Source organism: Amblyomma americanum, chromosome 7, assembly GCF_052857255.1.
Source record: "Amblyomma americanum isolate KBUSLIRL-KWMA chromosome 7, ASM5285725v1, whole genome shotgun sequence".
Taxonomy (NCBI): domain Eukaryota; kingdom Metazoa; phylum Arthropoda; class Arachnida; order Ixodida; family Ixodidae; genus Amblyomma; species Amblyomma americanum.
In genome coordinates, this window is record NC_135503.1 from 70,014,735 (window position 1) to 70,036,344 (window position 21,610).

At 43.4% G+C, this 21,610-nt stretch overlaps 1 protein-coding gene across 1 annotated transcript; it reads left to right on the forward strand.

Annotated features, from left to right (window-relative positions):
- Nucleotides 1-818: 818 nt before the first annotated feature.
- LOC144097782 (uncharacterized) lies at nucleotides 819-21,308 on the forward strand. Its single transcript, XM_077630415.1, has 7 exons — nucleotides 819-1,053; nucleotides 7,352-7,514; nucleotides 10,089-10,195; nucleotides 10,852-10,993; nucleotides 14,997-15,185; nucleotides 16,603-16,734; nucleotides 21,102-21,308. Exons 1-7 carry the CDS (start codon nucleotides 845-847, stop codon nucleotides 21,306-21,308), a joined length of 1,149 nt encoding a protein of 382 aa, XP_077486541.1. The 5' UTR covers nucleotides 819-844.
- The last annotated feature ends 302 nt before the right edge of the window (nucleotides 21,309-21,610 follow it).

Below are 21,610 nucleotides of genomic sequence, written 5' to 3' on the forward strand. Positions count from 1 at the left end.
TAGCGGTTGGAGCATGTGCAGGCTCTACCCGCTTGTTCTTGGTTGCCCAGCTTGCTTTATTCGAACCAAAATATAATACTACTTGCTAATTATGCGTCTTCTCCACAGAGACTTGTCTGAATTAGTTACGAACAAAATACTCGTTATGTGGATGAGTGGCGCCTTGTATTTTAATGCGGCAGAAGTCGCAAGCGTTTGCTTGACAATTACTGAACTGTTTTTACAAAATTGCTTGTCTTTGAAAAGAAAACACCGTTTTCAATAAACATGTGCACTCGGACAAAATGAAATGCCACACAGAACTAAAAGAGTACCTGTGTCAATAGACTGTCACCAGGAGATTAGTCCTAAACATTGCAGAGCAGTTGGCTTCTCAGCAGTGGGTGTATGCTTTTAAATCATGCGATCGCGTTTGACTAATATAGACACGAACGGCGCAGTGAAAAAAAGTCGGAGCTCTGGGAAACTATATAGTTACTCTGGTCTTCAGTACACACATTTATTTTATAGAAGCCATGCAGAAGCCGTAGAGTTTCTGAGAGTTAAAGGATTTTTTTGAGACGGAAGATGTACCCAACGTTGTAGAGCGGTGTTGGATAAGACAGTTGTCTCGTAACCTTGCGTGACTATATATCATATTATATAATTCCGCGTCTGTTATGACCTTTTGTCTGCAAACATAGGCCCTACACCACCGCTGGCCATAGTCTAGTGCACAACACGCGAGGGGCCAAAATTTGTTTAGGAAATCATAGTACGTTGTGAATTAAAGCTACCACAGCGAAACTTTTTTTTTTCTCTGCAACCACAAGGCACCACCACTTCACCTGCACCAGTCGTACCAATGCCCAAGGTGTGCACCATTGACGGTGGTGGCCTGCAGTCCTTCCTGCTTCCTGCGGATGGTGTATGCTCCTTTGTGTTCTACCACCCATTGCGCATCAGGGAAAACACAAACACCTTTAATACTCAAGAACAAACTACCCTACAACCTTTCTTCGACCGGGCGCAGCATTCCTCCTCGACGCGTTACGGCATGTCTGTGAACTTGAGGTGGGTCGTGGTTACTTTTCTTTGTGCCCTTCATTTTACCGATGCCTCATTTGGTCGCTGTAGATTTCAAGATATTTATTGCACTATGATTGAAACAGCCGGCAGATTTTTCACTTAGATATGATAATAGAGGTTCACAGTCAGTAACAACAGTTACAAGGCGCTTGCCGGCGCTTAAAGTTACCTCTATCCTAATTCAGACATTTCCTGTTAGCAATGAACACATTTTTGCCTCAATCGTTCAAACTCGTGCAACGTATGTAAAATAGACTCCTTTCGCCAAACATTTCTATCTCTATGGTTGAATTGCATTCATAAACACATCTCTTGTTTGCTTTTAGGTGAAATAATTTATCTCTGAGAGCAGCTATTATTTCATTTCAGACTAATTTTACGAGAGCGTTACGAAAGTTAAAAAAAGCGGTAACACTTACTCCTCGGAAAAGCAATTCATTTAAAAAAGTAGCACATCCAGGAACAATGTAATATATATTCTATATACTTGCTGTGGCAGACATGTTGCTATGGCATCCGTCGCAAGCGTTGGTATAGACAAGGCAGAAAGGAACGATAATAGACGAGCTCTTGCTGACGTGCATTGTAACTGCTGAAATGGTCAAAATTTTCTTGATTTTTTTTACCGCGAACGTTGCCTGTAGGTACAGACGCAATTATTTTGGTTATTCAGTTTTCTCACCTACGCAGTGTTAACAAAAATTACTACAAATAGAAGCCAGTGCTCGCATAGTACAAAAATTTGAGCTACCTTTGCGATACTGTAAGAAATACTTTGCTACTGCGTACACTTTGTAGAAGCCTTAAGCGCTCGTGAGGGGTTGTTTGCACTCTTGCTCGAAAATTAGATGCAAATTAATAATGGTACACTCATTTTCTTTATCTGCACACAAGTAACGGAGGTTTCTTGACATGCTGAAAGCGGGCCCTTTTGTGCAACGCCTTCTTTAGCGACCTTTCCAAATTCTGGTGCACAACAAAAAACCTAGAAAACAGACTGCGAAGCAAAGTTGTAACAAATTACTGCAGCTTTTACTGCTCGGGAAGTAGCGATCTTCTTCTCAAGGCTTCTGCATGCACTAAATGCGGTGATGCTACGGGTTAAAGATGTTTTTTGGGTATTCTTCGGATAGCTTGTTAGCTCCTTAAACCACGAGGAAACTAAAGTCTGTGCCCCGTAATGTATTCCCTATGCGTAGTCACACCTGCGGTATCATCGTAAGCTGATAGCATTGACATTTTCCGCTGCTTTTGGCCGAATTACATAATAACCCCACTTGGAATCCGTATCACCACAATCGGAATGGGGGAATGCACATTAGGCACGTGCATAGACGCTTCGGCGCGCATAGAGCGAGCTCCTCTCTGTGCAGGGTCAATCACGGCTCCCATTCTTCGGTGTAAAATTACCAAAGAGCAAATCGATCCCAATTGCTTACGTTGTCATATAGCAACAGAATAACACGTCCTATGGCAGTGTAAGGAATATCCACCCCCGAGACTTTTTACCGCCTCACTCACAGGGGGCCCGGCTACGGCTCCTGAGGGTGCCGGACACGCAATCTAAGTTTGCGGACTGTATGAGAGAGGTCACCCTCTGTTAAGGGGCCACTAATCCATGCCACTAATCTTTTAGATCAATAAAGTATCTCCAACTTCAAGGCTATATATTAGGTTGGAAAAGCAAAATACAGATAGTTAATCTGTCAGGACGCCTTCAAAACTAGTTGAAACGATTCTCATACGACGCTTCAGCAGAACTCAGGTAATGGTAGCACGATAATTTTACCGGGTGTTTCTGAGAAATTGAATAAATTGTTATAGATCAGGTGTTCTAAAGACAAAGAAAATCTTTAGTCGTAAAAATAGTAAGCCGTGGCGAACATCACATGTAATAAATATACTTACGATAAGCTTACTAATTAACAAAAGTACCTAGTTTATTTTACCTGACACAGTCCGGCGGTTATTAACTTTAATACTCCATTCTAAACAGAAAAATGTAAAAAGTGAGTAGGCTATTCTCTAGCGCAATCCCTCTGATAAAAAGGAGCTCGCTAGAGGGCGCCTTATTCCCTTACTGCCATATTGGCGTACTCATGTTTAGAGTGTATTAGCGGTTACCTTAGTCGACACCCTGTAGGCAACAGACCGGAAGCTAAATGGTCTTTAGCTTAAACTACTTGGCGTTACTTACCTTATGATTTAAGATAAGGTTAACACTCTTCTGTGGTTGCGGTGTAATTAAGGTGCAGAGTGAATGCCACGGCCAGTCTCGGGAGGAGCGCGCGCTTTTCTTCTTACGGCCTTCGCAATGGGGTCTGCTTCCGCCTCCCGCCGCACCTCGGTGGGGTCGCCACTGCCACACCGCTCCGCCGCTGCGACCGCCGTACACTCCGAAGGAGAACGCGCGCTCGCTCCCAATTCGGCCCGCTTCAGTGGTAACCGTCAAGCCTTTATATTTTGCCCTTTGCGCTTTACGCAAAGACCGCGTAGTCAGCCCCTTTCCCATGGGCGAAATCTGAAACAACGGATTAACGTTTGCGCGCTCACTCCTTGAGCCGGGCTGTGTATGGTCAAACGTATATGCTTCGAGCACAAACGTCAACAGGTTCCACCCTTATATTTGGCTAAAAAGCAAGGCTTTCAGCTTCTATAGTTCGTCTTCCGGCAGGTTGTTTAGGAGTGTGTAGAAATATATGCGGCATGTAATACTTGGATGGCGAGTTTCGAAGAGTAACGGATTCTGCAGAGCAAATATAGCTACTGAAATTTCAAGCGCAGCTGCTTTAAGTTTGCACAACAGCGGCATGAGCAAGAATTCATGGTGCTGCCCAGGAAAACGCGTCATGTCATTCGCGAAAGGAACGGTTATAGACGGAACCGAACCCTGGCTGCTGGAGCAGAGCACGCTGTACGCACGCGACGTCCAAGATTTCCTCTTGGAAAGGCATTTTGAAGTTTGGCGGCGTCTCACGACCGCCCATCCCACCACATGACAACGCGAAAATTAAGTCACTTGTTTACAGTAACTGCAAGCATGAACTAACTGCCAGCAAAGCAAAATTAGGAACTACGCTCTGTCTTAATAAAATCGGCCTTTACGAGCGAGCAAACTTATCTGGGAGGCGATGACTACCAACTTTGAATTATTCTCCTGCATGCCTGTAGCCTCCTCCTTGCTCTCGATAAACCTCCCGTGAGCATGAACTTTCCTCACGTCATTCAGGAAACAAAGTAGCACCACAAAAAGAAGTTTTCCGCAACTTATCGGAGCTCCACGAAACCTCACAGCAATGCGCGTTATACCAGCTGGCTTAGCTTATAATGTAAGGAACAGAAAATGAACATTTGCAGTACTTACATGTTAGTAAAATCCCCTGAATTTAAGAAAATAGAGGGCATTCGTCATTCAAGTCGATAATCTGATGACTTTTACAATGATATTTAAGCCAAATATTCTAGGAAGTTTCAGGACACGCCGCAGGTTGAATATACGTGGTGAACAAAAAATGGCGCTCTTTATGGTAGCTGAAGTCACTTATTGGACATACATACTTTCTGAAATTGCAATACTGAGTACATGTAAATGGCAGCATACGCAGCTTGTACTCATTGGTTCTGTATGTTCTATTAACGTTAGTCAGGCCAGAATGACGACAAGAAAGCTTGCGTCCAACTAGAAAATTGTTTATTGGGGCTAACTCGTGTCCTCCAACATAAAGCATGCAGTTCAGCGGCGCAGCGATTAAATAAGTGCGCGGTCAAAAGAAGGTCAGAATGACGGTCGCTCTCGGCCTTGCACAATTTAAAGGTGACCAGGAACTTGAAACATTAGACGCCTAATGCGCTTATACGACCATTTTGAATATGAAGAGAGACTTGCACGCGGCTACAGACATTCCAGAGGGATCTGGTGGCTTCTTGTTTGACAACAAAAGCAGGAAGGCCGCGGGCCATTGGCTTTGAGCAGATAAAAATTCATTCCAATGCTTCTTGACACTTGCTCGCACATTAGTAATTAGCATTCTTTTGAGATATCAATACAGGCCTCTCATTTAAGGAAGTTGTGACGTATAAGAGGTGGAAAATAAGTTCATTCAGGACTTGCGAAAAGCAATATCGGCGTAATTAAGTACTATATAAACCTCGCAGCAATCTTGCAATTCATTTGACAGTTCAACGACTCAAGTATCGTCTCTAGCCACCAGCTACGGCGCTATCGAATTTATGGCTCAAGCGTCGTAGAGAATTTTTTTCCCCGATATAGTACATTTTTATGGGACGAGCACAAAAGGTTCGTTCTCTGAGTTTTCATTATCTTCCTCTTAGCACTAACTTGTCATTTAACCACGGACCATGATATATAAGAGAGGAAGTGATCACAGTATTTCCTTCTGGATTGAAAACCTGAAATGCTCGACATAGTTGTGAGGGATGGGAGAGGGATTCCTCATTTTAAATTTTTTCATCGAGCAAAGTTTGTGACGAAGAATCTGTGCACATGTGGAGTTTGTTGCCGATACGCAGCTTAAGCATCTGGATTTTATTTTCTTTGACTTCGGTGCTGCGCTCACCATGAAGCAGTGGACCATAGCGCAAAACCAGTCAAAAGCCACGCGCCGCCACAGATGCAGGCGAGGAGCGAGCGGTGGGGTCGTCGCGCCTCTAGCGGCGGCGGGCGGCGTAACTCCCGGAGAAAAACTCGCATTGCTTCTGCGGCGAATGCGAAGGCCGTATGAAAGAGCGCGTGCGCCCCCCTCGAGACCGGCCGTGTTAAAGCATACACATGATGGCAAGTTTATCTGCCACAATCTCGCCACCGTCCTTCAACTGACCTGCAGTCACATGATCCTCACCAGCCGCTTTCCTATTTTGATTGCTTGTAAGGCTTTCTTAATTGATCTTTCGCTACCAGCAGGATGTTCAATTCCTCCACATCAGTGCCTCCGTCATTAGTCTCTTGATTATGTCGGCTAATGTGTAGATCTACGTAGAGCTCCTTGCCTACGGTATATTAATATCTCCATGTTAGTGATAACGCTCCCCTCTATTCTTGCCTATACCATGCTTCCTGATAACAGTCTACAGGCCACCTTGTTCTTTAGAACGCCGTCGATTCTTGCCATATGCCTTCCAATGTCCATCACCTTACGCTTATTGATTAGCTTTGGCAATTATACCTATTAGGTTAGAGGCTTCAATGCTTTGTTGGCTCTTAATCGATTATTCTTCTGACAGTGCTTTCCCCGGTCCTGTCTAATTTCCCTGCCCCTATTTCTGTTGTGCACAAGATAATAGTATTTATAAGATTATAGTTTATTGCCAGAGAACTAAAGTGGGCGTCTTCAGTTAATCGTGCAGCGAGGCCTTGAATTCCTCTAAGTTCCTCCTTACCACATACCCTTGAAGGCCTAGTTCTTATTTAGTTCCCTCCATTCACTCAAATTTAGTCTAAATCAATACCTTACCGTTCCATGGGCACTATAGCTCACCTTGCTGATCACTTCTATATCCTGCATGGTGTCAGGGTGAGGGCACAATAAGAAGTCTCATTATAAGTCAATTCCAGATTATCTAAGCCCATTTCTGGTTCTTCCATTTGCAGAACACGGTATTCATGGCCCGTAAACTATTTCCTTCTGCGAGCTCCATCCTGGTATTCCTAGAACCTAGTAATAGACGGCCACAGCGCGGTCACCTGCTTGCATTGTTTCTTACTTCGGCACTGAAGTCGCCGATCATAACAGTGTACTGAGTTTTGACTCTACTCACTGCTAATTCCCTGTCTTCGATAAACCTTTGCGCAAATTCATCATCATAAGCGGATGTAGGTGCTTAGGTCTTTAGAATCGTAAATTTGCACACCCTATTTAGCTGCGTTGATATAAATGACACTCTGTCGGTAATGTTGTACACTTGACAAGTTTCTTCAGCTATATTCTTGTTCATCAAGAATCCTACGTATAGTTATCCCTAGTCGGCTAAACCACAATATTTACCCTTTACCACTGTATCTGCTTCACCAATCTTCCTAAGCTCAATAAACACCAATGCATCTTTTAATAACACCGCTGGGTTTGCATAACCGCAAAAAGTTCTAATGTTATTCGTTCCCAGTTCCACAGTCGACTACCCCGCTTTATCTGCGTTCAAGGCGTCGCTTTTCTTGACACTGAAAAACTCTCTCATTTGAAATCTCGCTCCTGTTACTTCGCAGTCTGCCTTTAATCTTCTGCCTCGTGTATAACCTACGACGCCTTTGCTTCCTTTCTCCATACAGCGACGCATCAAAACTGCGGAGGGGCTTCCAGACTCATGAAGGAAAGCAAGACTACGAAAGCTACTGGAACGTCCGCATTTACGACTGGGGCTTTCTGTTCATAGACGAATTCCAGGCGGAAGCGCTGTCTCACGCAATATTTTCAGCGCTGAGTGTCCTCAAGGTCGGCGCTACAACTTGAATTTTACAACCACGCTAAAGATGTTCGTTATTTTATCTAAGCTCTATGCGGAAATGAATTTGCTGGTTAGTGGAAAAAGAAAAAAAATATAGCTTCGATTGTTGAAAGTTTACTAAATCAATGCGGTTTTGTGTTCACAGTTCAATGTTTGCTCAGCGGTTATATATAAGGCGACATGTAGCGACAAAGAAGGAGCAACTCTGGTACGTTTATCCATGCTCTCCCTAACACAGGCGGCAGTATTTGATATGGCTCTGTTAACGAGTTTTGCGATGAGTTTGAATAAAAAATTTAGGCTGGACGAAACTTACCAGCATCCTTTACAGGGTCTCATTTCGGTGTAATTGTTCTATTGATGGTCGAAATGGAGGTTGCGGCATTGCAGAAAGGACAGTGATAGTTAAAAAGTTAACTCTTAGAATTTTGTCAATAATGTTATTGGTTAACTTGATCAGCCTTTTTTTGACATCTGCCAAAAGTGATATCAGTATAGAGCAAAAATTTCCCTTTACATCAAAAACTCTATTTATAAAAAGTATTGGCGGGCTCCCCTGAAACAAAGAAAACCCTTGCATCGCTTCCGGCTCGTGCGTGGGACTGCAGCGAAAGAGCCGAAGCCACCGCGCGCGCTCTGACAAGCTTCAGCGGCTTCATTGAATCTTGTGCCAGAAGGCCAGCTCATGAACCATAAGATATACAGCTCTCGCTGTCAACTGCCAATGTTTACGCTATGCTGCGTGAAAGGTAAAACTCTATGGCAGCTGTTTAATAGCAACAGCCTTATGCGAACGCTTTCGCTTGCGACGTTCTTGATGTTATGCCGATCCCTGCACAAGTGCATTCTTCACTCTGGTTAATAGTGTCGGGCCGCAGAGCGGAACGTTCAGTTATTCGAACCCCTTGCTTCTCGCAAGCTCCTCGCCGTACGTTGAAAACCATTTTTGGCCACCTTGCGAGGGGAAGAACTGACGCTGCGAGTTACTCTCCTCATGTAGTCCATGGTAAAGAGAGGGCAGGTAGATGCGTTTCTTGCAAAGCACTACGTCAACAACGGAGTGGTCTCGGCCTCAGCCTCAGGGAGCTTGCCGACGTTTCGACAAGAAGACTTGTTCTTCTGGCAAAGCGTTCGTCATTGGCGGGTATTAAATACAGCCGTTGATCCAATGAAGAAAGCCCAATGAGGGGGAGGTGGGCGTGAAGAAGGACCAATGTTAAAATTAACTGAGTGAATCTTGTCCAGGTTTTGGAGACCGCTAAAGAGGATTAACTGGTTAACGTGTAAAACTGAAAAGAAATACACCAGCTCAGCAGAAAGGCAACCGGGGGTTGTGGAGGGTTGAGAGAAAGCCAGTGTGGGTTTGAACGGTTCAGACACAGGGAGCAGCAACAGGTGGAATGGCATGATTGCAGGCGAACTGATGAGACATAGAGAACAACAACCGCAAAAGGAGACAGGACAGAGAGAGGCGACAGCTCAGGGTGGGACGATGCCATCCTGTGTTGTCGCCTGCCTCTTCCTAGTCTCTTTTTCCTGTTGTTGTTCTTTGTAATGCTTAACAGATAAGCTATGAAGAAGAAATAACCATGTAATCGCATACAAGCCTGACCTGCTTAAGCATCTGTCGTCGACTAATTCTGATCTGAATCACTAAGGAGTGCATTGTATCTTGTTTCTTTGTGACGGTGTTGCACAATATAAATGCAGCATACAAATCTGCACAGGAGTTAATGGCCAAAATTTCTATTGGCAACCTGAGGGGGCTATAGCCCAAAAGCTCATAAAGCATGGTGGTGCAGTGACCTTAAGAGTTGACACATTTTCGGGATCATGGTACTAGAAAAAATAATATTGAAAATTCTCTTCTCTCGTATCTTGTTTGGTTCAGTGCGTAGGGCTTATGATTCTGGGGTATTTCTCGCGTAAACACGTCGCTAAAGGACCTCGTCGGTCCTTAAAATTAACAGGGAAAACTAGGCAGTTACGTGGAAAATGTTTTGAGGAGGATTTTTGAGGTTTTATTCGTAGGATCTGGGCAAACTACACAAAGCGTAAATGGCCAATTGACGTGGGACTATTTGGAACAAATCACCGACTGTTCAAAGTCGCAGCGCTATTCCCTTACACTAAAATCTTCAAACTATATAGTTTGTTTATTGCATAAGCCTTACACGAATCCAGGCGGACGCGTTAAGAGAATCTTTTACAAGTATGTGCATAAAAATGTTTGCGTAATGAAACAATAGAGGCTATTTATAAATTACATTCTTCAAAAACAATCATTCTTTGTTAAGGTACAGCGTAGCAATACAGTCAATTGAGGTGGTTGTAGCCCGGCACACTCCAGTATGCCGCCACGGAAGTCTGAATGGACAGTGATAAGCGCATTTCAGGCAATGAAAAAAACAGATTGGTGGGCTTTTGGAGGTGCTTGACGCTTAATAAGATTGAGCGTCGGGTTGTACTCCAGGCAGCACTTAGAACACAACGACTCTTGCATAATTTCGACAGATGTTTTATAACGTTAAACTTATGGAAGCCGTATTCACTGATCCCAGGAGATGCAAGAATACCTGCAGTCGAAAAGGCACGATCAAGTGTTCATGTTCATGGGGATGTACGCCCGATCTGACACCTTATGCGCCGAGGTGGCACAGCGCATGAAGTAAGAATGCGGAGGTTGAACATGACCTCTCTCACTACAAAATTAACGTTGTTGCATAAAAAACGTCATTTTGCACTGGTCTTCAATGTAATTGAAAATGAAAATGAAGTAACCGGTGAAAATGCAAACAGTGAAAGTCATAAAGCTGTCTTCAACTAAATACTTACTCTTTCTGAATTTACAGGAGGTCGACCTTGATGCTGTTCAGAATTTGTTTTATTTAACGTAAAGCTTCTGAAGTTGTCGTTATTAAGTCGCGAGAGCTGCCTGAGCTGCTACCAGTTCCTATAGAACTACGCGTGCATGCAAAAGGCGCACAATTAATATATAGAGAGTAACACGATGAGAAATAAGAACAATTTAATTGATAGCATTGGTCGCTATAAGTTCAAACCTGTTATCATTCACCCTTTCCCTATTAGCGATTACGATTATGATTTTTTTTGTGTATATAAAAGGACAAATCTAGTGCCTACGGCGAATATGGTTTCAAATTTTAATATACCATCTTATCCTCAAATAAAATCAAATTTTATTATACCATCTTATCCTCAAATAAAATAAGTTGAAAGTACTCTTTGGCCTGAGTCACATCTGCCTCGTGTGAACGCTCATTCCGTACTGAGCCCGTGCCGCCGCCTCCTTTCGCTTCGCAGCTCAATTTTTACTCCAGCTGGCGTCATCATTCTTGGCCACCTCTCGTACCACGACACAGAGAGGTCTGACTGCGCTGTCTTGCCGCCCACGAACTTGCATGACCCACACTTTCGGGGTGGTGTCAGCTACGGCCACAGCATTGTAAGCGGTGCATTCTGTGTTGACTTTCCAAACTATTCTCACAATTTTCCACCGAAACTTTAGCAGGGGTAATTCGCAGTGCCTGATTTGTAGTGTCTGTGTGCACGAAAAAGCAGGCTAGTAAGAAATATAACCCAGACGCTTACTTTTCAGCTGCAAACTTATCCGACCAAACGGATATCTAAAATAAACTAGCGAGCTAAACTCAACTAGAAACAAATAGCAACTTCAAGCAGACGTCAATACCTTTTCTCAGTGTGTCCTGGTAGTCGACACACAACTCAGCGGACTGGGTTAGTCCGAAGTGATGCACGGTATCAAGACACACTTCGTCGAACATTTTGAATAGTAGTGTTTGAAGTTTAGAAAATATGAAATGGGAATTAAATATAGCGAAATGAAATTTCGTATTCCATTTCACAGCTGTCGCCGTACAAAACAATTACTCGTAAGGACATAATCGTGCAAGGGAATCAGAATTTTAAAGTTGATATTCCCACGATCAATTTGTCGTATTTTGTTCACTAGTAAAGCTTCGCATGATTCACCCACAGAGATACGACGTGACGATTGTGCTCAACGCAGTGTGCTCTATGAGAAAGTGGTAAATTTGTTTTGCAATGTGTAGACAATAAATATGAGCGTATATTTGCTGTGATTCGCCTGCGGCAGTAATGTAAGAAAGAGGTGAATAGGCGGTTGCGCCGAGTCGTTATGGAAGTCGAAAGGGAGCGGTGTCTTATGATCTCAAAACAAACAAATGGTATCTAGATCACTGTCCTGCTGCGCGGACAACGACAGAGATAGCTGCAGTACGCTTTATGCAGTTCCAGAACAAAAGCGACCATTGCGCTTTTATTTCCTCTATGCTTTAAAGGTAGGATAAAAGTGGACAATACTTCAGTGGCTTTAGATTTGTGATGTTATTATTGCTGAAGTACTAAGGACATGGATTGCTGGGTTTGCCTTATAGCTGGAGTCATTTCGCGTTCAAAATACAAAATATAAAGAGAGATCTTAGAAGCATGGTGAGTTGTGCGAGTTTGATGTAGTTCATTTTGGCGGTAAAATTCAGCGCGAACGGACGAAGCGCTTGTTTTGTCCCCTTTTCTGTGTCCTTCGTCCGTTCGCGCTGAATTTTACCGCCAAAAAGATCTTAGGAGCATCTGAAATCAAATCCGCCGGTGCCGAAAAGTACATCATCAATATGTGTTTGTCGTTGTCTGATAAAGAAGTTGACCTGCTTAGGCTATCGCGATGAGTGTTTAGTTGCGTGGATCTGCTCGCGATTGCTGTTATTAATATGTTCTCTCGTTTCTTTGTCTGCCACTGATGACGCTCACGTCTTGAGTATAAAAGACCAACCGTTTTCTCCAGTAAAACCAGTTGCAAGTCCGCGCTCTGTGTTTGGTTCTTCCTATCGCTCTGTGAAAAGTTAATCGCACTGAACCACTGTGAGTCACCTACTAGGCCCGATTCTCACCATTTTTGTCAGTTTGCTTGTTACCTATTCCCTCAGCCAATCTCGCCGTGCTGCTTCCGCTTCATTTGTGTTTGCTCTGTCGTCGATCCGTATCATGTGGCTTACCTGTGAGACTTCGTCCTTGCAGGAGGTTGTCTAGTGACTCTAAGGTTGGCAGCACTTAAAGCACATTGGTCTCCAGTGTAATTCTTAGAAGATCTAGATCTAGATTTGACGGCAGCTTCAATTTCATTCTGCACAGGCAGCTGATCGCAATCTTCCTAAGTTGCCTTCTCACAAAAGCCGCCCATATGGCGCCACAGCCATGTGGAGCTAGCTCGTAGGACTGAGATAAAGGCATAATAAAAAGACGTTAATATACAGGGCATTTCACCTAAGATTTTACGCACTTTTTAAAAATAGGCTTTGCGAGTCAGAAGAGTGCTCTTTAGACACAACTTTGTCAGTGGTGTAGTATATCAGAATACAACCAAGACGCGCTAACTGGCAGGCTGGTTAACTAATATTGAATAATAAACATTTTAAGTATTACTGTTATGCCCCTTAATTATTGCAAGGCGTGTAGCCAACCGTAATCAACATGCATGTCAGTTTTTAGAATTTGGAAAAAAAAGTTACTCTCGGCATTGTGGCCCAACATATTTTGGCTACATCGCGCCAAAATGGATGTGCTTTCAAGAAGCTTGCAGGCAAAGAACACCCCCCTCCCTACCCCTGTCCACGTAACTCGTAGAAATAGCCAAAATTTCTTGGGCGACAACGCCGAGGGTAACTGCTTTTTCAAATTGTAAAAACTGATATCGATATTACTTAGTGTGTGCTACACGCTTCTGATTAAATAAGTTAAAACAGTTATAGTTAAAAAGTTAACTATTCAATATTGGTTAACCAGCCAGCTATTTAGCTGGTCTTATCTTGCTTCTGATGTACCCCACAAATGTCAATGCTGTGCCTGAAAAACGCTGGTCTATCTCGAAAAGCCTATTTTTAAAAATTATGTAAAATATTAGGTGAAAGACCGTGTACAGATCAAGATTTTCTGTTCCCTTAACGGTTCATTATTGACGCCACTACTGGGAAAGAGAAGGCTACGGTGTGTTTTCGATGCAGTAAGGAAAGTCATTCTACTTAGCTTCAATTTTAGGAAAGAGCGGCTTTCAAAGATAAAATCAAATGTCAGATCATTGACGGTCCTTTATAGGAGCCGGGAGGCAGATGACTAAATGTAGGGCAGCTGATGAAGTGTGGGAAAGATTTAATGCACAAGGAGTGGTACAGGAGCGGGAAAATAATAGCTAATTTAGATAGCATTGTAATCTCGGGGGTTAAACAGTTACATTATATGAGTAATAACATTTTTTTAAGCTAGTGGCCCTACTTTGTACTGTTTCATAGCACTAGCGAGATCTACTTAAAATGACTTTCATGTTGGGGATGAGCATTCTGATTTCAACCAAGTCGGTGACGTGTCATCCAGTAGCCAGAAATGTCAAAGGGCGCTGTGTAGCTGGTGAAAAAAAAATGCTGGTTGCCTAGCTTTGTTAGGCCAGGATATGCGTAGTGACAGCGCGGCGACTTCTGGATCGGAAGAGTTAATATTTATATTATGAATCCCGTGCATTCACTAGATGCGCCTTTATTCATGATGAAACCCTGCGCCGTCACGGTGGAGCGTCTCTGCCTCAAACGCCAGAAGTCCTGGTTCGATTATCAGCCTCGGCACGTTTTTTTTTCCTCAGTGAGTGTGCCGGGGTTTCAGTGGCTCCCATACATAGCGCCACCGAATACTTTGCTTAGCGGTTAAGCGCATAAGGAAAAGGGCGGGTAAGGGCGGCTCCGCAGCAAGGCGTGCGGTGTGACGTCATGCCAGATGGCGCGGCGAGCGTGCGGCGTCCGCCAGCTGCTGCCGTTGCTAGGCAACGGCTCTGTGCCTGCTCCTCAGAAGTGCAACAGCGAAATCTAAAGTTCGTGGCCAATGCAGCTTTCGCTACAGGAATTCAAGTACACAACCTTAATTTGTGGAAACAGTTAAGGAAGTAAAGAAGACAGTGCGGCAGAGGCGATGTGTGACACAGGAAAAATACCGATTTTGAAGCTCTTACAAGGGCTCTTGTGGATATCGTTTCAACAATAAGATATTCTTAAGCAATCAGTGGAGTACAGTGGGAACGATCATGTATTGCTCATAGCGAAACACGGCAAACGTATTGGAAGATTCTACAAAGTGATAATTCATGCATATCATATGGGAGAGTACCGCAGGTTCCAACAGGTTCCAACCAGAGTTTAAGCGGGAATGTGTCGTCCACCACATGGAGTGGCACTTGAAAAGAAGGCGAGGTGCCGTACACGTCCCGAGTGGGAAAAGAACAACATTACAGAATTACTGTAAACAATATAGTTGATTACCTAAATGCGATCGCATTTTGATCTCTAAGAATGTTATTAAGAAGGTCCGGCACTTCCCTAAACCCCAAAAACGGTACACTCTTATTTATTTACTGACGCTGTTCTATGCAGCGGGACGCCGTGCATATGGTGAAGTGTCTCCGGCAATACGATGTGCGCACCAACTTCTCCGTGTCGGTCACTTTGCGAGGGCGGTGGTCTCGGCCCAAGAGCTTCACGGGCCAAAGCAGCTTCGTCAGTGTGCACTTCTACGACGAGTGTCAGAGCAGCGCTTACAGAGAAGTTGCAGCTTTAGGTTCGGTGAGTGTCGTATTTGCACGTTTTTTGACGCGCACCGAAGCGCGTTGCCGGAATATGTTTTCTAAGCCATTCTCCCAGTCATTACACAGCCAGTGTGTTCGAAATCAAGAACGTATGAATTCAATGGGCCATAGAAAGTAAGCTGCGGGCCCTACAATGCTGGCTGTGACTGTTAAAACTTTGACCCTAATAGAGTACTTAGTGCGATGCCACGCATGAAAGGAAGCACTAAAGATGTTTTAGAGAATATTTATGGGCTTTGGTGAAACGCGACTTTGAGCCTAGTAGGCTCATTTCGGGGAAAGGCAAGACTGAACGAATAAGACCAGGAGAGAAGCAAAAGCAAACAAGGGGGTGTTGCATTCGTTCCTTTGCCTCTTGCCACGCACTATTTCCGCAGTATTAGCTATTCTTATGAGCTGCAGTGTAAAAATCCTATTAATATGAAAGGCAACAAAGTCTGGACACTCAACTAACCATTACTCTATATGTGACCCCCTGTTAACTTTTTTCCTTCCTATTTTTTCTTCGGGGGTATCATGTCAAAAAGTTATTTTAGACTTACTTTGAGAAAGGACCAAAAATGTGTCTTGTTGTGCAACCTGGTTGTTCGCTTCTATGCTGGAGAGAACTCTGCGGAAATGAAGCGAAATTTACGGTCGTCCAGAACTCCCAAAGCAAAGAGTCGTGAAACCAACCGCTCCAGTTTCACACAGCAGCTGCCGGTTTTGTTCTGCCTATAATGTAACCGCATCCACTGAACTTGCACTGCAAAGTATAGCTTATGCCAGAGGTGCTAGAAAACCTGCACAATACTGGAAATCTGTGTGCTACCTTGCGCTGTAGATATCCCTCAGCATTCCAACACCTCAGTGGGGCCACACGTTACACGTATTAAAAAATTTTGCCAAGCGATTGCTTTGAACGCCTCACTTGTTTTAGCGAGGCAACCATTAAAGGTTTTCACCTAAAAACTTCCCATAAAAATTCACAGGTCAGTATACCGTTATCCGGAGAGCGGTCGCATACGACACATGTGTTCGGAAAGCAGCCTCATTAACTGGCTTGCGCGAGGGCGTGACCGAATTCGGAGCCCTACCAGGCAACTTTAGCCAGAAGACTCAGAAGGGAAAGCGATCATTTCCTTGTCGTGCTGCCAGAAGCTCACTGTGTGTGCTTTATGGGGGCAGTTTGGCTTTTTGGTAGCATATGACATACAAAATAGCGCAATAGTACGCAAGGGCAGTGTGTGTTCTTGCTTGTCCCTTCACGCTGCTGAGTTATTTTTATTTCGGTGGGTGCCAATGCCTTCCTTTTGGGACGTTTGTTAAAAATTTTAAAATGTGAAAAACCACGCTATGTGAGAAACCACCATCACAACTAAGTTTTTCTCCTCTTTAATTCGTTTTTTTTTCAGATATGCGACGATCCCAATGGCCTGTACGCCAAAAATTTGGCCTATGACAAGGACACCAAGGCCGTGATCACTTTTAATCAAAACCAGGGATACGCATTTACATTCGACAATGAGAAGTCATTGCTCGAAAAGGTGGGCGATTTGTACAAGTGTTTCAGGTGTAGATCACAGCGCAATTAAGTTATAAGTACTATGGAGTGAACTTGTGTTTTAAAATTAATGAGCTATATGGGCCTTGGAAGCCATGAGATATATGAATGCTGGAGTACGCGCGGAAATACGCGCTTCACTTTCATGTTCCACCCTTTTGGGTTTATGGGTTAGCAAATTGCCCTCGTTTAATATCGCCTAATATATTTTCGTGTAGCTCCCTTAGGCACTTTTGTTTACAAGTTGTATTTGCCTCCGTTTTTGTGACTCGTTTTCTTTCTTTTCTCTAGTCATTTTGCGTCAGTTTCAGAAGGGCTTGATTTGCTAGAAACTATAGACTGCACAAAGAATGGAACAAAAATAATATATTATTTATTCACTTCGTTTACCCGTAATGGTTACAAGATGGTTGAAATGTGGTTGAAATTCGCGGTATTCAATTCAGCAGACATTTCAATTGGCTAGTTTGTACAGTCAACTATTCACGTTTTTTTTAAATCTGTACAGGTATTTCTTTGAACATGCCTGAAATATACCAAATTGCTGTATGTGTAGATGGGTTTTGTGTCATGGCTGACATTATTTGAACATGCCTGAAATATACAAAATTACTGTATGTGTAGATGGGTTTTGTGGGATGGCTGACATTATGACTGTGGTAGTAGACAGCTCAGGGAGGATTTATTGAATAGAAATAAATGGTCAAATTCTAGTTTTGGTTTTAGCGAATGAAACTATTTAGCACAGTTGGAGGCATTCAACTTCCTAGCTTAATGTTGGCTTTTAATTGTTCAAACTGATATTAGTTGGAGATTTTCACAGTGGAATAAGCGCGCTAAACAAGCCCATGCCGCAACCATTACGCGAGAGGTGCACCGGAAGTAGTATAGCCTCAATGAGTTACGTGTGTTTCCGAAATGAACTCAATGGTTAATGATAAAAAAATCCTGCCAGTTACTACTCCCGTTCCAATTCTCTCCCACTATTTGCCTCATGCATTCCAGACGCCAAGAATGCCAGGATATTTTATTCCTCAGTTTATTTCTGCTGTGTTATCGCTCATTGTACAGCGTTATGGTAAGACCAACGTGTACTGCGTACACGTGTGTATCCTGAGCGCAGGAATTTGACTATTCAAGAACGTAGGTCTTTTCGATCGTGGTTTATATGCAGGCGTAGGCTGGGCATTTTGAGCAAGAGCTGCGGCCAGTTTGACGTGCGTTTGCACTAGTTTAGCGCATCAGTCATTATATACGTTTTTCTCCGCTCTACGAGGTGCTGAAAGCTGTAATGGTAAGGATAGGATAGGTGCATACATTTCACGCGTGCCGTGTAAAGGCCACCAAAGGGCTAGCAAACAATTATAAGTGCCACTGAGATCAGAGCGCGTTTCAACACATCATACTGCATATTCATAGTAAGCCACGCACTATTTTCCTTATTTTGGTTGCATTTCAGGCGAAAACACGACAAACAAGTCGACGTCGCGTTGGTCATGCGGCGACGCAGGACTATCAGCTATGTTGTCGATCATGTGTTGTCGGTGACAGTAAAGACCGTAGCTGCGTTTTCGAAATTTTAAAACTGGTGTTTATTACTTAAGAAGAACGCAGCGTGAGAACAAACCACTGCAGAGCACTGGAGCCGTATGACACACGTGTTGATGTGTTCCGATATTCTCTTTCCCTGACGTCACTGAAAGGTGGAATGCTTTGCCCTGTGATGTTGCAGATTTAACAGACGTGCAGAAATTTTAATGTTCTCTTGACAATTTGTGTCGCGGGCGTGTCACTTGATGCTATGAAGTGCCAAACGTGATTGCATTGTGTTATGTTGCCTCCCTGTAACAACCCTGAAGCGAGGGTTACAGTTTCAAGAAATAATAAAATAATAATAATAATAATAATAATAATAATAATAATAATAATAATAATAATAATAATAATAATAATAATAATAATAATAATAATAATAATAATAATAATAATAATAATAATAATTAGCAGAATAAGCAGGTATGAAACAGAGACCATCATAAAGTAAGCGAGCAGGGAAAGCAAGTCAGAACCTGAGGTAGCGGTCGCAGACGACTTTGCCATGAACATTTGCATTGAATGAGAAATGAAAGCACAAAAATGAACGCAGCGTTTATTGATTGTCCAGCCCAGAGGCGCCTTTCTTCTCCGTACCACAGGAAACACATCTCCACACAAACTTGAGAGTTAGGCTCCAACCGCAGATATATGACGCCAAGAAACGCTGTGATATTCAATCAATTACGATAGTGAGCGCAGCAGCAGCTGCTGGCGAGTATGCATCGGCGCCACCGACCACAGGTGAAGCGACCAGCGGGACTGGCAAGGGTTACTGCCTCTTCGTCTAACATCACCGCGGAAGCAGTTAAAACGTCGCATGTAGCAAGCGTTTGCATGAATACGCTGTGTTAAGGTACTATACATGGAATTGCTCCCAGAAAACGACCGAATACCAAGACTGATCTGCAACATATGCCAGAAGCGGTATAGCCTGATTTCATGGTCGAAGACTCCACAGACAAATGAAAAAGCATTTTTTATATTATGACAGTCGTGCACCTGACTCGTAGCGTTCCTCCTTAGGAACTCCCGGTGCGGCCACAAAACACAGTGCCGACATTGAAAATTTAAAAGCTGCATTCGGTTACGATTAAGAAGGGTTTGCATGCTGCAATACACCGAACGTTTCTCCTAAGATGCTTTGCAATTTTAAAAAATGGCCTTTTTGAGTTAGAAGAGTTTTCTTTTCGCCACAGCAGTCACCATAGCGTTGTTGACTATTTCAACGAATTACGTGCTCCGAGGGGGTTGCTTTGGCCTACAAGCTTCTCGAAAACGCAATTATTTTGGTGCTGGGTAGGAAAAATTTGTTGTGTGACAGCGAAGAGGGTAACCTCGTTTCGAAATCTTAAAACTGATATGAATTTTACTTTCGGTGACCTACATGCCACTAAATAAATAACTAGAGTAACGCAAATGATTGTAAAACTAACTTTTCAGTATGATTTAAGCAACCTACAACCCAAAAATTGTAGCTCTAAATTCTTGGAACATCTTAGGAGTAACACATGGTTGCGTAACGACTAAAGATGTTGGGAATAATTAGGTAGCTAGAAGTAGTTAACTTAATGCTCTTTTAACTCTCTACTACCAAGCACATAATGACCGCCATGGCCGCTCTTAAGCAGAGGTTCAGCAGTAAACATTTCACTTTTAATGTCCTAACATCCTTTGTCATGTGCTCGCAATTACCGCCATATGATCATATGATGCAGTTGTAATTTTGGAGTTGCGCAGAATAAAGGCGGAACATTGAGATAAGATCAGATCGAATAACCCGTTACCATTGTTTTCTCAGAGTATGCCCTGCGAACATGGCTGACGAGTTTGAGGCCTGTGTTCCTTCACGGACGGTGTTTTCTAGGTTAACAACGCGACGGACGCGGGAAATAATTATGTCCAGCCTTAATATATTCTAAGCCGCCGACGATTAACACGTGCTTCCTGCACGTGTCGACTTCAAACAAAAACACGTGGTCTGGATTTCAAGCGTTCTTGAGTCGAGGAATAAATAGATTAAGTGTAGCGCTCCTAACCGACAACGCGGCAGCTGGGTCCTCTATCTGGTCAAGCACGTTTACTCTGGCGAGGCGAAGTCAAAGCTGCTCTTAAGTACTGCTATAAAGTAATTTCAAGGGGCTATTGTACAGGCATCTATAATGGATACGTTCTCTGGCTTCCCTTTCCCTCAGGCCAAATCTTTACTTGCGACTGCAGGCGCCCGCGACCGGGGTGCGCTACTGCAGAAGATCCATATCGTAACTCTTCACATATTACAACTGTCTGTGAGTGGTCGGTATCTTGGGTGTTCAATGTAGCGCCATCAAGATTGCCGTAATTACGATTGTCAACACATCGCGAATTATTTTTACGTTAGAGCTCTCTGATGTCCTGTGCTGCCCATAGCTTCCAGTTTACTTCACAAAAGACAGTAGTGCCAGATTACATCAAGTCCTTTCCTTATCTGGACGTCCAGATTTGGAGCATCGTAGCCTGTTAAGCTTTCATGCTGTCTCCGGCCCGTCCACCCCTTCTCTGGATTTTTTCAAACATGCGCTGTTAAGCTACATAAATAGCAAGCATTCAAACACAAACAGAAATGAAAGAGTCCAGCCTTTCAGCTCTGGCCAGGTGCTTTGGCATAATTTTTGCTACGGTATAAGATTATTGCATTAATTTGGCTCTCTAGTTCCGGCGTCAGTTGTCTTCGTTGAAATGTTTCGCAGGGTGACTAACAAAACAAACCATTCACAGATCTGTGATGCCTGGAACGGCGTGGCGGATGTTCAGCTGGGCATCGCTGTATATGACGTCCTCCATGACGGCAGAGACACTAAGTGTGACAGCAAGTGGATTGTTGGTCGTTGGTCACGGCTAAGATTCCTGATCAGGCTGAGCGCATTCCTCGAGGAGAACTACAGGAATCCAGATGTCAAGCGTACCTGTAACCATTTCTTGTGAAGATTTCAGGCACTCTGCGCTCATCATTCTGCTGTTATCTAAAGCTTGTCGCTATCTTTTATGTTTGTAAAAAGAGAGTATTTGTTGAACAGCTAAAAAGAAAACATCTTGAGACGTGAAGTTTGTTTTTACTTTGGTGGTCTTTAGGAGGTATACTGAGAATTGTCATCATATTATCACATTATTTTGCAATGGTAATCTATAGAGAATAAACAAAAAAACGCACCATTTGGTTCCAGTGAAATGCATTTCGTCATGAGAAAGCAGCGGTAGAGCTTGCGAGTTTATCCGGTGTAATTTTA